The sequence below is a fragment of the Penicillium soppii genome, assembly GCF_028829465.1.
Source record: "Penicillium soppii strain IBT 18220 chromosome Unknown utg000001l, whole genome shotgun sequence".
Classification (NCBI taxonomy): domain Eukaryota; kingdom Fungi; phylum Ascomycota; class Eurotiomycetes; order Eurotiales; family Aspergillaceae; genus Penicillium; species Penicillium soppii.
The window spans coordinates 2161597-2173927 of NW_026643231.1; the positions used below are offsets into that span (position 1 = coordinate 2161597).

General features: G+C 47.0%; 5 protein-coding genes across 5 annotated transcripts; 1 reads left to right on the plus strand and 4 right to left on the minus strand.

Moving 5' to 3' along the window:
* Window positions 1–213: 213 nt before the first annotated feature.
* Window positions 214–1404, minus strand: pex20 (the record flags this gene model as incomplete). The annotated part of the gene is made up of 3 exons (XM_057236352.1): window positions 214–339; window positions 444–1238; window positions 1291–1404. 3 exons carry the CDS (start codon window positions 1402–1404, stop codon window positions 214–216), a joined length of 1035 nt encoding a protein of 344 aa, XP_057103155.1.
* A 310-nt stretch (window positions 1405–1714) lies between these two features.
* sec13 (GTPase-activating protein SEC13) lies at window positions 1715–2983 on the plus strand (the record flags this gene model as incomplete). The annotated part of the gene is made up of 6 exons (XM_057236353.1): window positions 1715–1717; window positions 1780–1824; window positions 1907–2022; window positions 2090–2120; window positions 2165–2601; window positions 2659–2983. The coding sequence occupies 6 exons, from the start codon at window positions 1715–1717 to the stop codon at window positions 2981–2983; spliced, it is 957 nt and encodes a 318-aa protein (XP_057103156.1).
* Window positions 2984–3557: 574 nt separating this feature from the next.
* Window positions 3558–5198, minus strand: N7529_000823 (uncharacterized protein; the record flags this gene model as incomplete). Its single annotated transcript, XM_057236354.1, has 5 exons — window positions 3558–3941; window positions 3992–4110; window positions 4178–4601; window positions 4657–5079; window positions 5133–5198. 5 exons carry the CDS (start codon window positions 5196–5198, stop codon window positions 3558–3560), a joined length of 1416 nt encoding a protein of 471 aa, XP_057103157.1.
* Window positions 5199–6116: 918 nt separating this feature from the next.
* N7529_000824 (putative MFS myo-inositol transporter) lies at window positions 6117–7887 on the minus strand (the record flags this gene model as incomplete). The annotated part of the gene is made up of 3 exons (XM_057236355.1): window positions 6117–7257; window positions 7328–7624; window positions 7700–7887. 3 exons carry the CDS (start codon window positions 7885–7887, stop codon window positions 6117–6119), a joined length of 1626 nt encoding a protein of 541 aa, XP_057103158.1.
* A 349-nt stretch (window positions 7888–8236) lies between these two features.
* N7529_000825 (putative AAA family ATPase GCN20) lies at window positions 8237–10685 on the minus strand (the record flags this gene model as incomplete). Its single annotated transcript, XM_057236356.1, has 4 exons — window positions 8237–8588; window positions 8646–10206; window positions 10237–10483; window positions 10542–10685. Coding segments are annotated over 4 exons (2304 nt in total), but the record flags the coding sequence as incomplete, so codon positions are not given.
* Between the last annotated feature and the right edge of the window lie 1646 nt (window positions 10686–12331).

Below are 12331 nucleotides of genomic sequence, written 5' to 3' on the forward strand. Positions count from 1 at the left end.
CAAACTAATGCAGAAAATGCGCCTCCATCTCTCTGTTCAAAAAGCAAAATGGAACACTGCTTCGATCCACAAGTCCCTGGCTATTGATGAATCCTTCATATTGCGCAGTTGTGTCATATCCAATCGGACTGGACAAATGAGAGATTTTTTCCGTCGGTCGGAAACCCCTGTTGATATCCACACCTGGACATGCCTGGTCAGGTTTCTCTGCTTTCAGGGTGCAGGGTGCAAGGCATCAGACCCTGCCGATAGGGTTTCCTTACTCTCAATATTGGAGCCCGGAGCGGGATGTGGTTGGCCCGGGTAGTAACGCCCACCTGGATGAAGAGACTGCGCCGTCTACACCAAGATTAGCAAGGACAAAGGTCCTCGTAGATTTGAATCTAGTTATACCGGTGTTTCTGTCGCGTCCGACATCCAAACCGTTACGGGTTGGTACTGACTTCACGGAACTCATCCCCTTCAACTTCCACCTCGCGATCTCGAATTCGACGCATCAATGCCAGGAAATTGCTTTGTGCAAATTTTTCGCTTTGTTCGCTGCGGACGCTATCCAGTAGTTGTCCTGCTGTCCGCGCAAGTTCATCTGCATCCCGACCTCGTGTCTGGAGGTCTTGCTTCTCGCTCTGTGGAATGAGATCCGATCCCAGTCGTACATCTTCGGTAATTGGTTCATATTCGTGGGTGTCCTCCAAATTCTGCGGGGTATTTTGCTGAGTAACCTCGGCTTTTTGCGACTCCATATCCGCCCGTGCCTGGTCAAACGCCGCCTCAAAAGCAGATTCATCAAATTGTTCTACGAGATTCTGTTGGGTTTGTACAGCCTGCGGGGGCTGCATTTGATTCATCGGACTGTACATCGGGTAGCTCGGCGCAAAAGAAGGTTGGTAGGCACCACCACGCATTTGCGGCGTTTGCTGGGCCTGAGACATAGGCCCTCGTTGTTGATTCATGAATTCGTTATGCCACCCGCCATTCGCTATCGCAGAAGCCATGTTGGGTCTTTGTAATTGTGCTACAGGGTGTGATGGCCCTGATATTTGTAGGTTTTGGAAGTCCGAGGCCCAATTGGCGTTGCCCGTGTGATTGACCGCTGGGTGGTGTGCGGCGGCATGATGTGTCGGTCCAAAGTGAGCAGGATGTTGTAAGTCTGGCAATGCAGGACCGGCGAGGTTGGCTTCAAATGCAGCAAATTCCGGGTCGAGTATACCCTCCTGAAGGTTCTGGGATCGGAAACCCTGAGCATGGGATTAGTATACATCAAGAGACAAAACCTTGGCTATCACTAACTTGACCAGATACTTGACGTGAAGTCAGCCGGTCTTGCTGAAGGGTTCGATCCACTGAAGTATGCTTCTGGAAGTTCTGGAGGGCATTCGACGGCCCGCATAGCGCATCGCCCATGATGATGATGACCTCTGACCGACCGGCGGGACAAGAGATGAAAAATTAAAGTATTGGTCTTATTTGGTTCAAACTCAACAGCGAAAACAATAATAAGGAAACAAGATGTAAAGAGGAAGCTCCCTCGCCACGAGATCTCCGTGGGGTTTACATCCGATAAACCGAGGCCCGTCACGTGAATAACTTTGGAATCACGTGTGCTTAATCAGCAACGATAAGATACGGCAAAGGGCCAGTTGTTTGGCTCCAGGGAGAGCTGATCCGAAACCCGCTTTAACTTCATTGTTTGCTTCAATATTTAGAAAAGAAAATGGTAGGCTATTGCCAGAACTGCGCTTATATGTCAATTACATTGCTAATAGCTTCAATCCTTAGGCGACCCCTCAGGTGATCTCGAACTCGGGGCACGAAGAAATGATTGTATGTGCTATGCGAACCCCAATTGGCAGTTCCTGGGTGTTTTTTATTCTGCTTGAGCTAATCGTAATGTCTTGTGATCTAGCATGATGCTGGTTTGGATTACTACGGCCGCCGGTTGGCAACATGTTCGTCCGACAAAACGATAAAGATCTTTGAGATTGAGGGGGAATCACACCGTCTGGTTGAGACACTGAAGGGGTGAGCTGGCCTTGAGCAGTTGCACATTGTACCTGGGGACCTCGTAACTGACTTGAGAATCTGATAGCCACGAGGGTGCTGTGTGGTGTGTCGCATGGGTGAGTGATGCATGATGTAATTATCAACCATCGCGCGCAATCAGGCTAACCTCGCCATTCTCTCGTCTCAGGCTCACCCTAAATTTGGCACAATTCTAGCTTCCTCCTCTTACGATGGCAAGGTTCTGATCTGGCGGGAACAGCCCCAGAATGCGACCTCCCCCTCCGGTGGTAGCACATGGACCAAGGTCTTCGATTTCTCCCTCCACACTGCCTCTGTCAACATGGTTTCTTGGGCTCCCCATGAGAGTGGATGCCTTCTTGCCTGCGCTTCTTCCGATGGCCACGTTAGTGTGCTCGAGTTCCGTGACAACAACTGGACTCACCAGACATTCCACGCCCACGGAATGGGTGTCAACTCTATTAGCTGGGCTCCCGCCGCCTTTGCTGGTAGCTTGATCAGCTCCAACCCCGGACCCGGCCAACAACGCCGATTCGTGACCGGTGGAAGTGACAACCTCGTCAAGATCTGGGATTACAAGTAAGTTTATCTCTTGAAATGCAGCTATCTTGTGAATATGAACTGACTCGCTTCTAGCGCGGAATCCAAATCCTACAACCTCACTCAGACCCTCGAGGGTCACTCCGACTGGGTCCGTGATGTCGCATGGTCCCCGAGCATTCTCTCCAAGTCCTACATTGCCTCCGCCTCGCAGGACAAGACCGTTCGCATCTGGACTTCTGACGCCTCTAACCCGGGCCAATGGTCCAGCCAAACATTGGAGTTTGACTCTGTTTTGTGGCGCGTTAGCTGGAGTCTCAGCGGTAACATTCTGGCCGTAAGTGGAGGTGATAACAAAGTCAGTTTGTGGAAGGAGAACCTCAAGGGACAGTGGGAGAAGGTCAAGGATATCGAGGAATAGTGCCGTTGTTTCTAAGTGTCATCTATTCCCTTCAACGCATAATTTTCTTCTATCCAAAACTACCAAACGCATCGGCCGGGAATACATGCGACACCCGAAACAAGCAATATCACTTTAAGATACTAATGATTCCCTTATCGAGTCTGTCTAAGTCTACATCTGTAAACATGCTTTCGTGAGTTTGGCATATGCAGTTTTTGGCAGGTCTTTGGGTGTCTAATTATATACATTGTATACGCTTCTTTCTGGTTTATTCTGCTTCCAAGTATTCGACGTTCTTTCTAGCTAGGGCAGAGTTTGAGATAGATTGGGTATCAGCTTCAATGGTCAATTCTCGGCTTCTCGGCGTGTTTACAACAGTCTTTGAGTGGACTTTGGGTAGAGGTTCATGGCGGATGTTTGATCACTCTAAAGGCCTAAAGGGAAGGGTTATCAGCAGGGCAAATTGGATTCTCATAGCTATTCCTCTTCCACTCCCTTTTTTCAAGGGTTTTGAATGTTTTCGTGATCCTGCGTCAAGTCTAGCGCAAAAATAAAAGCATAAAATAGTTCAAATAAAACAATGATGTGATTTTCAAACATCCCAGAAAATAAAAGGTCCCTTGGCCCAGGGCTCCTTTAAATCCACCCAACGCCCCAGCATAATTCGTCCTCCTGGTATTATGACAGCTTCGTAAATATGAACCCATCCATCAGTTCCCGGGGATAGATGAGGGGAATCCTGCTGAGGGACATTTTCGCAAATTGTAAAGCAGATACGCTTCCAGCCAGAGAACCCACCGTGGGCGACATCGATATCCTCAGTGAATCCGAAAACAAGGTTGCTGTCCTCATTTCCGTAGCTTCCCTGCTTGCCATCGAAAGCGACACGTTTGGCGTCAGGGACTTCGGCGAGAGGAGCAATCGTTTTGCATTCTTCGGGCCAAAACAAGTCAGGTCGATGTTCAAGGTCGAGCGTCTATTATGTTAGTCTAGTAAGGATGACCAGACTTAAAATGCCGCGCTTACCATCACTTCCACTTCTTCGATGTGGCTTTCACCATCTGCGCAGGTCTGTCGATCCCTGAGCTCCCTAAGTGTGATCGAGCGTGGTTGGACTGGGTGGATTTGAGTGGAATGAATGCAGGCTGTTTTGTGAGGATATCAGTAAGCTTGGGTCATTTCTTGGCCGTGTAAGGGTATCCGAGATCTCACAATAGTATCCCATCCAGGATGAGCTGAGTTTGGTATCGTTTGGATCATCTTTGCGCACCTTGGGTCTGAAGTCTTCACTTAGCGCACAGAAGGACTCTTGGAAGGTATATTCGACGGTGTTGAGAAGATGACGTTGCCAAAAGCTACGGAACTGGAGCAATTTGGCGAGATTAAGGTTCTTGTGGTCAATGAAGGGTTCATGTGTTGCTGACTTTGAGACATCTTCAAACGAGTTCTCTGAGCCATCTTCGAAAGGGGGAAATTCACTTTCATTGGATTGCTGCGATTCGTTGTCAAACTCGTCTTCTTCCGAATCACCTGACAAGACGTTGCTCTTTTCGATCGAGTAAATTGTCTGGATGTCATAGTCCGTGCGTCGGCAGGGCTCGGTGACCTGTAGGTCGAGAGCAAAGGCCGTGAGGCACTATCAATTGCATATTAGTGAATGCCCGTGTTCATCACCACAGTCATCGACTTACCAACTGCAAAGCATAGAAAAGAGGCGAAGAAGTTCCTGGGTTCTCTGGCTCTGGCAAACGGAGGAAATTGACTTTCTTGAGGGTCTCTTTAAGAATTGCAACAGTTTTAGACGCAGTCGGCTTCATGGGCAGCGTCACAGCCTCCTTGAACATGGTCTGTATAACCTCCATCCAGAGATACTGGCGATCATTCTCCTCTTCCTTGAACGATATCTCTCCATTCAAAACGATGGCTCGAGTCATGTATTCTGCTTTGAGCTCTTTGTAAGTTTTTCCGCGGGGAGTATCATAATGCCTTCCGAAGCGATCTCGCCAGACTGCAGACTCCCCGGCGAAGACCTTTGCCCACATATCTTTGCAGGATTGGGAAAAATGGAGGACATCCCTATCAGTGGGAAGGTAGCATGCGATCTTTTGAAGGAGCTGCATTCAATCAACGTTTGAAAACGACTTTTAAAAATGCAATTTCTCCTTACCTCATTTGCCAGGCGCAGGATCGGGCTATGAGTAGACAACTTTGCAAGGGGCTTTCTACTTTGCATGCTGACGACGACGATGATGATGATGATGATGATGATGATGATGATGATGATGATAGTGGTTCAAAAGACTTGGTCTGATGTTTGGTGTGAGTTCGAGACTCGAAGATGAATGCTCACAGTAGCACAGAACAAGACGAATGCTGACGCAGACAAACTAATATGACAGTCATTATCTGTTCAAGGAAATCAGAAATCAACAAAGTGACGAAGTATAATCGATGTCAACGGCCAAATTGTTTAGGGCTTCTTACAATAGACCAATGAGACGGGAGTAAAGAAAAGAACAAAGAAAATGTCTCAGATCTGCGTAACTGAAACAAAGAAAAGTAGTCGAGAAACAAAGAGAAACAAAGAGAAAAGTGAGGCTGGAACAAGGAAGGTCTTCTTGGCCAATGAAATATCAGGATTTTGGGCTGAATTGATACATCGTGTTTCCAAGGTCTGGAAACTAGACATATTCAAGGTACCCCGCTACAACGATAATGGAGGTAGGAAGCTCTTATACATCTACGATTTGAACGTAGTTTAGAAAGAGACTTCAAAGAGTGGAACTATGTATTAAACCCCTCTCCACCCACCTGGGATAGTAAGTTGCATTGAAAACATTTAAGAAGATGGCAATGAAGCGATGTTAAAGAGTGCCGCCAGACTTTCTAGACAATATGCAACAGGTTTGATTGGGATTCTAAAAGTAGATGTAACCCTTCAGTAGGTCCTCCAGCAGGTCTTCAGGAGGGTGAATTTTGTGGGCAGTCCTCGAGTCAAGTCTTACAGGAAATTGCAATAGCACGTTGAGGAGTAGGGTAGTGGTGTAAGTTAGTTCTAATTCCACTAGGATTTTTTGTCTGTCTTTCAGCCACTTTCTAACAAAATACCAACTCTCCCAAAGGGTCAAAGATCTAGAATTTCTATGCATATCTATACATATCGAGAATTCTGACGTCGCTGTAAGCTTTCTTTCACCCCCCATCCATGAGCTAGAAGACCCTTAACCTCTTCGAGGCCTAATCCACTCATTTCAGGGTAAATTGCCCATACAGCTACCCACCCAGCCATGCAAACAAGTGCGTAAAGCGCAAATGTCCATGATGGTGACAGAAATTCCATCATAGGCAAGAATGTAAGACCGATAATGAAATTCGATCCCCAATTAGTGGCGGTAGCCAGCGCTGATCCGAGTGAACGCACATTTAGAGGAAAGAGCTCCGACTGCTGCCAAGGAACATTTCCAAGTCCGAGGGCATAGGCCGCTGTATATACAGTAAGACAGAAAAGAATTGCAAGAGGCACAAAGGAGCTGTGACTACCTTGGGTTTCGGCATGACGCGTGGGAGTTTGCGAATTCCATGTGCCATCTATTGACGAGAATGAAAATGCGCACACAATCAGAGCAAAAACCATAATGGGGATTGAATAGAGCAAGATTCGCCGGCGTCCAACCTTGTCAATCAGGATAAATGCAAGGAGTGTGAATATGAAGTTCGTCATTGCCACCGAGAGTGATGTCAAGGTCGGAGATGAGAATGAAAGGGATGCGAAAATGGTTGCAGAAAAATACATCAGGCTGTTGAACCCACAAAGCTGCTGCACTGCCTGTAGCATCATCGCGATAATCAACGCCCTCCTGTTTCCACCGTGCAACAACTGCTGTCCCCGTTGCAGTGTATCATGTAGCCACTGAGGCTTGGTACCGCGGGATTTGGGTTGACCCATCTCTGACGCCTCTTGGTCAATTTCTCCACTAATAACACGCACCAGGCGATCCACAACTCGATCACGCCCTGGGCAATCTTGGTAGATTTTCTTCAGGACTGTCTTTGCCCGCGCATCCAGTCCAGCCTGTACCAGCCATCGAGGCGTCTCGGGTAGAAATGCGAGAATCACAAGCTGGAAGAAGGCTGGGAATGCTCCAATCCCCACAATCCATCGCCAGCCTCCAGGTGTCGTAGAAAACAGCCACCCGACTATGTATGCCACCACCTGGCCACCGGTGATAAAAAGACTGAGAATCGTGACAAGTCTTCCTCTTGCATGGGATGGTGCTAGCTCTGAGATGTAGCTGTATAAGTCCATATTGTTAGCAATCACTTGCTCCTCCCGATCAGGCAATCGGCATTGCGCCAACCTACAGCGGAGTAACCGCACTCGCACTCCCAACAGCGAGCCCAACAATGCTGCGCCCAAGAATCATTCCCCATACCTGGCTCGTAAATGCCTGCACTAATGCTCCAAGTGCAAATAAAGCATCGGCGCCAAGTATGACTTTCCGTCGTCCCAGCTTGTCCGCCAACACACCAGTGAGCGGGCTCGCAATCAACGCGAACAGACTAGTACATGATGTAACAAGACTTTTATCTAACGTTGTCAAAGGTCGATTCGACAGATCCGAGCCGACAGTCACTAAAGTAGACGAAATGACACCTGTGCTAGAAGGTTAAGCAATTGTTAGTGAACCGAATCAACGGAGTCGCAACATGTTGGGCTTAACGGGGCAAGCATACTCATATCCAAACAGAAGACCACTTATTCCAGCTGAGAATGTCAACGCCCAGATGAACCACCCTCCTGAGTACTGTAGTTCGGAGGTCAGGTTCTCGTCGCTGTTGCCCCCGTAGTCTGGAGAGCTGTCTGATGGGGCGAGGAGAGGGGAATTTGCCCCTGAAAGGCCTTGTTCATCTGTACCAGTCATAACAACAAGCTTTTCCCCTATATCATCAAATAAATCAAAGAACCTGGAGCATTCGAGATGTGTGAAGTGACGTTGCGATAAGCCGATAAGGAGACCCGCTTACGGAAATCGGGTTTCAGGAGCCGATCCATGGATGACTGAAGCATATCTGAACGGGTACAAGGTCAACAACGTATTAAAATGTACATATACATACAAATGTAGAAATTTATGTATATAGCTGAAGATACAATCTACTATGGGGCTAATAGAAGTGCATGTATCTTGATATCAGAAGTATCATAACATCGTTCAAGATCTCCATGGTTTTTGATGACGTTACTCGCTCTGCATATGCATTTCCTCAAACCTAGTGCTTCGCAACAACACCGGCAGCATCAGCCTGTTCACTGATCTTCTTCTTGTAAGCATTGACGGTGCCGTCAAACTTGTGCACAGTACCACCGTCACAAACCCAGAGACTGGTGCACACACTCTGCAACATAGTCACATCGTGAGAAACCATCACAACACCACCCTCGAACACTCGAAGAGCATCCGCCAAAGCATCCATACCCTCAATATCCAGATGGTTAGAAGGTTCGTCAAGAACAAGAATGTGGGGGTTGGTCAAGGACAAGCAAGCAAAGGCCACACGGGATTTTTGACCTCCGGAGAGCAATCCCATCCGCTGGAGACCAGTCGTACCAGTGATACCGAATCTACAAACCCATTGATTAGTATGTGTAGTAGTTGCGAGTGGTTTATTTTTGACTTACGCTCCCAGGTGGCGTCGGTACTCTTCATCTGTCTTGCCGGGGTACGTCTTGGTCATAAATCCAACTGCACTGGTTGTCATGTCTAGAGCATCGACGTGATGTTGTGCGAAGAAACCAATACGCAATCTCGAGTTCGTAGAAATGAGACCCTTTGTTGGTTCCAGCTGGTTGGTGAGCAGCTTCAGTACTGTGGTCTTACCAGCACCGTTAGGTCCAACAATTCCGATACGTGAATCGAGTTGAACATCCAAATCGACGTTTCTAAGAAGAGGCTTATCGGGGGTGTAGCCGAAGCAAACTTCGGACATTTGGACAATAGGGGGTGAGAGCTTCTCGACTCCGGGGAAGGCAAAGTGCACAGTGTATTCGCTTTCAGGGGCTTCAAGAACGGGCATACGCTCAAGTTTCTTGATTCTGGATTGTGCTTCGGATGACTTGGCGGCATTGTATCGGAACTTATCAATGAAGGCTTGCAAGTGAGCTCTCTCGGCCATCTGCTTCTCATATTCACGCTTAGCGGTCTTCCGTCGCTCCTCTTTAGTTGCGTAAAAGCTTTCGAAGTTGGCACCCCTGTAGTAGTCCAGTCTCTCGGAGTGTTGGTGGATGATATCCGTAGCGACTTCGTTCAAAAATGCACGATCGTGAGAGACAACAAGGACAGTGCTAGGGTATCCTTGGAGATAATTGGAAAGGAAAGTAATAGATGGAACGTCCAACATGTTAGACGGTTCGTCGAGAAGAAGCAAATCGGGCTCGCAGAACAGAGCTCGTGCCAACGATAGACGCATTCTCCAACCACCGGAGAAGGTTTTAGTGGCGTATTGTTGGCGCTCTTGGGAGAAACCGAGACCAGCCAAGATACTAGCTGCACGAGATTCGGCTTTGTCGGACTCCATCTCGGTAAGCTTTCCGTAAATATCGTTCAGCGTGATATCTAGACCCTCGCGTTCCTCGTCAAGTCTAGCAGCGTCCTTCGAAGTATCAGCCAGTGAAGATCTTTCTTCTTCAATAGCTGCCAGTTGTTTCGAGATTTTCGCTTGTTCCCCAAGGAGATGTTTCCGCCACACATCGGCATCTAGCACTGCTTGTAAAGCGGGGGTGTCGTCACCGGTGATTTCTTGTTCAACATGAAGAATAGAAACATGGGTGGGAATAGGGATTTCTCTGCGACTCAAAGCTCGCAACAGCGTAGATTTACCAATACCGTTCTGTCCGACAAGACCGTAACGGCGGCCATATGCAAGTGTAAAGGCAGCATCCGTCAAAATGCGGAGACCACTGATAGAGATGTCAATATTATCCAGCTTGATATCTTTACTCTTGGCTTGGGAATCGGAGCCCAGTTGCAGAGGGTTGACGGCCATAAAGAACTCCTCGTAAGACATAGCCTCATCTGGTTGCTGGAGCAAGCGAGAAGCCTCGTAGGTAACGTTCTTCATCTGCTTCTTGTCCTGCTTGGCACGAATCTTACGCTCGGCCTTCTCGAGCTTCTTCTTGTCCACCTTAGACTCCATCTTTCTGAGATTTGCAGATTCCAAGTCGACGGTGTTTCCAGTCAAACCTAGCGTAGAAGACATATTGCGCTGCGCACCGACATTGATGGCCTGGTCCAGCTTCTTGGCCTTGAATGGCATCTGTCTGCGCTCGGGGTCACCATTGGAAGAGCTCAGGGCCGTGATGAATCTCTCAACCAGATTGCCGATCGCCTCGTAATTTTGCGGGGAGAAGTCTCCCGAGGCGGAGACTAGGAGTTCGGTGACAGACTCGGCAGCTTCTGCCAAGGGTGATTGGCTGGTGGCATCGTCGACGTAGAGGTTTGCGGCATGGGTCAAATAACCCTGTCAATTGATCAGCTTTTGTTCACAAACCCCCGCACAATTTCGCGGAGAGACATACCACCGAGTATTCCGAGATGATATGGTCGAGACCAGGGATCTGGGCTTGGAGTTCAGCCTCCATATTGCCAGGCGCTAGGAGCGGATTTGGCGGTCGAGGAGGAAAAGGAAATTTTTGGCTTAAACCGTTTGTGGAGGTCTCGACCTGAGGTCATCGTCAAAAGAGAGTGCATGTGGGCTTTTTTCCGTTATCGATAAGGTCACGTGTGGACTTTTATCAATGCCCAAACAGTACTGTGTTTATTGTTTGCTGAGCACGTTTTATTAGATTGGAGATATTAGAGATAGTATTGATATTCATCACAAGTGCTTTAGCATCACTCTGAAAGCAAATACAAGTTGTGGGATTGGCTTGTGCCCATAATGTCTAAGACGCTGTCTGCTATCCATCCTCACTTTAGAAACTAGCTCCTACCCAATTGATTAAATCGTTCTTATTTCAATTTAGTGTGCAACATTCTACTGATCAGATTAACATGAATACATCGAAGAATTATAATGATGCATCAAAGAGCAGACCTGACACTTATAAACTCCTCAATCGTCTACAGATGCTATTGTTGGTTCTTGAAGCAGAGTGAACCAGCTCTTGGCAAAGCTGAAGCGTCTGCTTAAGCAATTAAGACGAGATATCTATGATTTTAATCACAATTATCAACGCATTTACATAGTGTAGACTATCTAGTATCTGATATGTAGTACCGAATGAGTAGAAAGTGGTATTTAGGAGTATAGATATGAATATATCATGAGCACTTTGTATATTGTTCACTCTCACCTATCATTGAAACGAAGTGATCAATTTCTAGCATGAAGGCCAGAATCTAGGTTTGAATCCATGGTGTGCCTAGGGCCTAGTTCGCTGTTATAGTGTGTAGTAGGTATGAATGAGTGCTTCACATTCTGGTTGCTACGGTGAATTAACCTCGCTTCAGCAACCCAATTAGCAACGGCAGTTTAATTTAAAACCGGATGTGTTTGTGTTATACGGGAAACCATCAGACCATCCGAATGTCACACAGCTCATACTTAGTCCAGTAATAGACTAGATGGTATAGATAACCGATGTGAGCTCTTCCCGTCTCCCCGATCATAGCTTTGTGAACACATTTAGAATCGACTTGCAGATCTGGAAAGAGATTCCAGCTACAGCTAACAAGTAGACGGTGAAGAGGGATTTATTCATGAATAAAAGTTCATATCTAAATTTGGAGCCTCTTGCAGGTTGCGGGCTGTTTCAAAGGTAGTTTCAAGTTTGAAAATGCAGTGTGTTGCAGTGCAACACAATTGAACTATTACCGAGATGAATCAATCCAAGCGTTCAAGCTTGTCCAAGATTTGTACGTGCAAAGTCCATTGGGACCCGATATGAATTAACTATATCGGTTTCGGACTCATCACAAACCTCGGAAATTGCGCACGGGCAGGGTTTAAGCCCCAAAGCTCGTGAATTTTGCGCTTTTGATTATTAGCAGATCAAGTGCAGGGATTGTCCTGTTTTTTGTTCTTTTTCTATTTCTTTTTGCTTTTCCTCTGCAGATCACAGTCGGGGCTGATATAACGGGTGTTGACAGATTCTGAGCAAGGATGTATATATATATATATATATATGCACCTGTAGCTATAGTTAATGATGGACTCATATAGCTATGAAGTGAAAATCAGTTAGTTAACCGAAATTTCCACCCCCTATATTGTTAAAATATGACCTTCCAATTTGAATGATTGGACATGCCGATCCCCAAAAGCGATAGCAGGCAAGGCTTCGGATCTCAGAGAGATCGGCCTAAA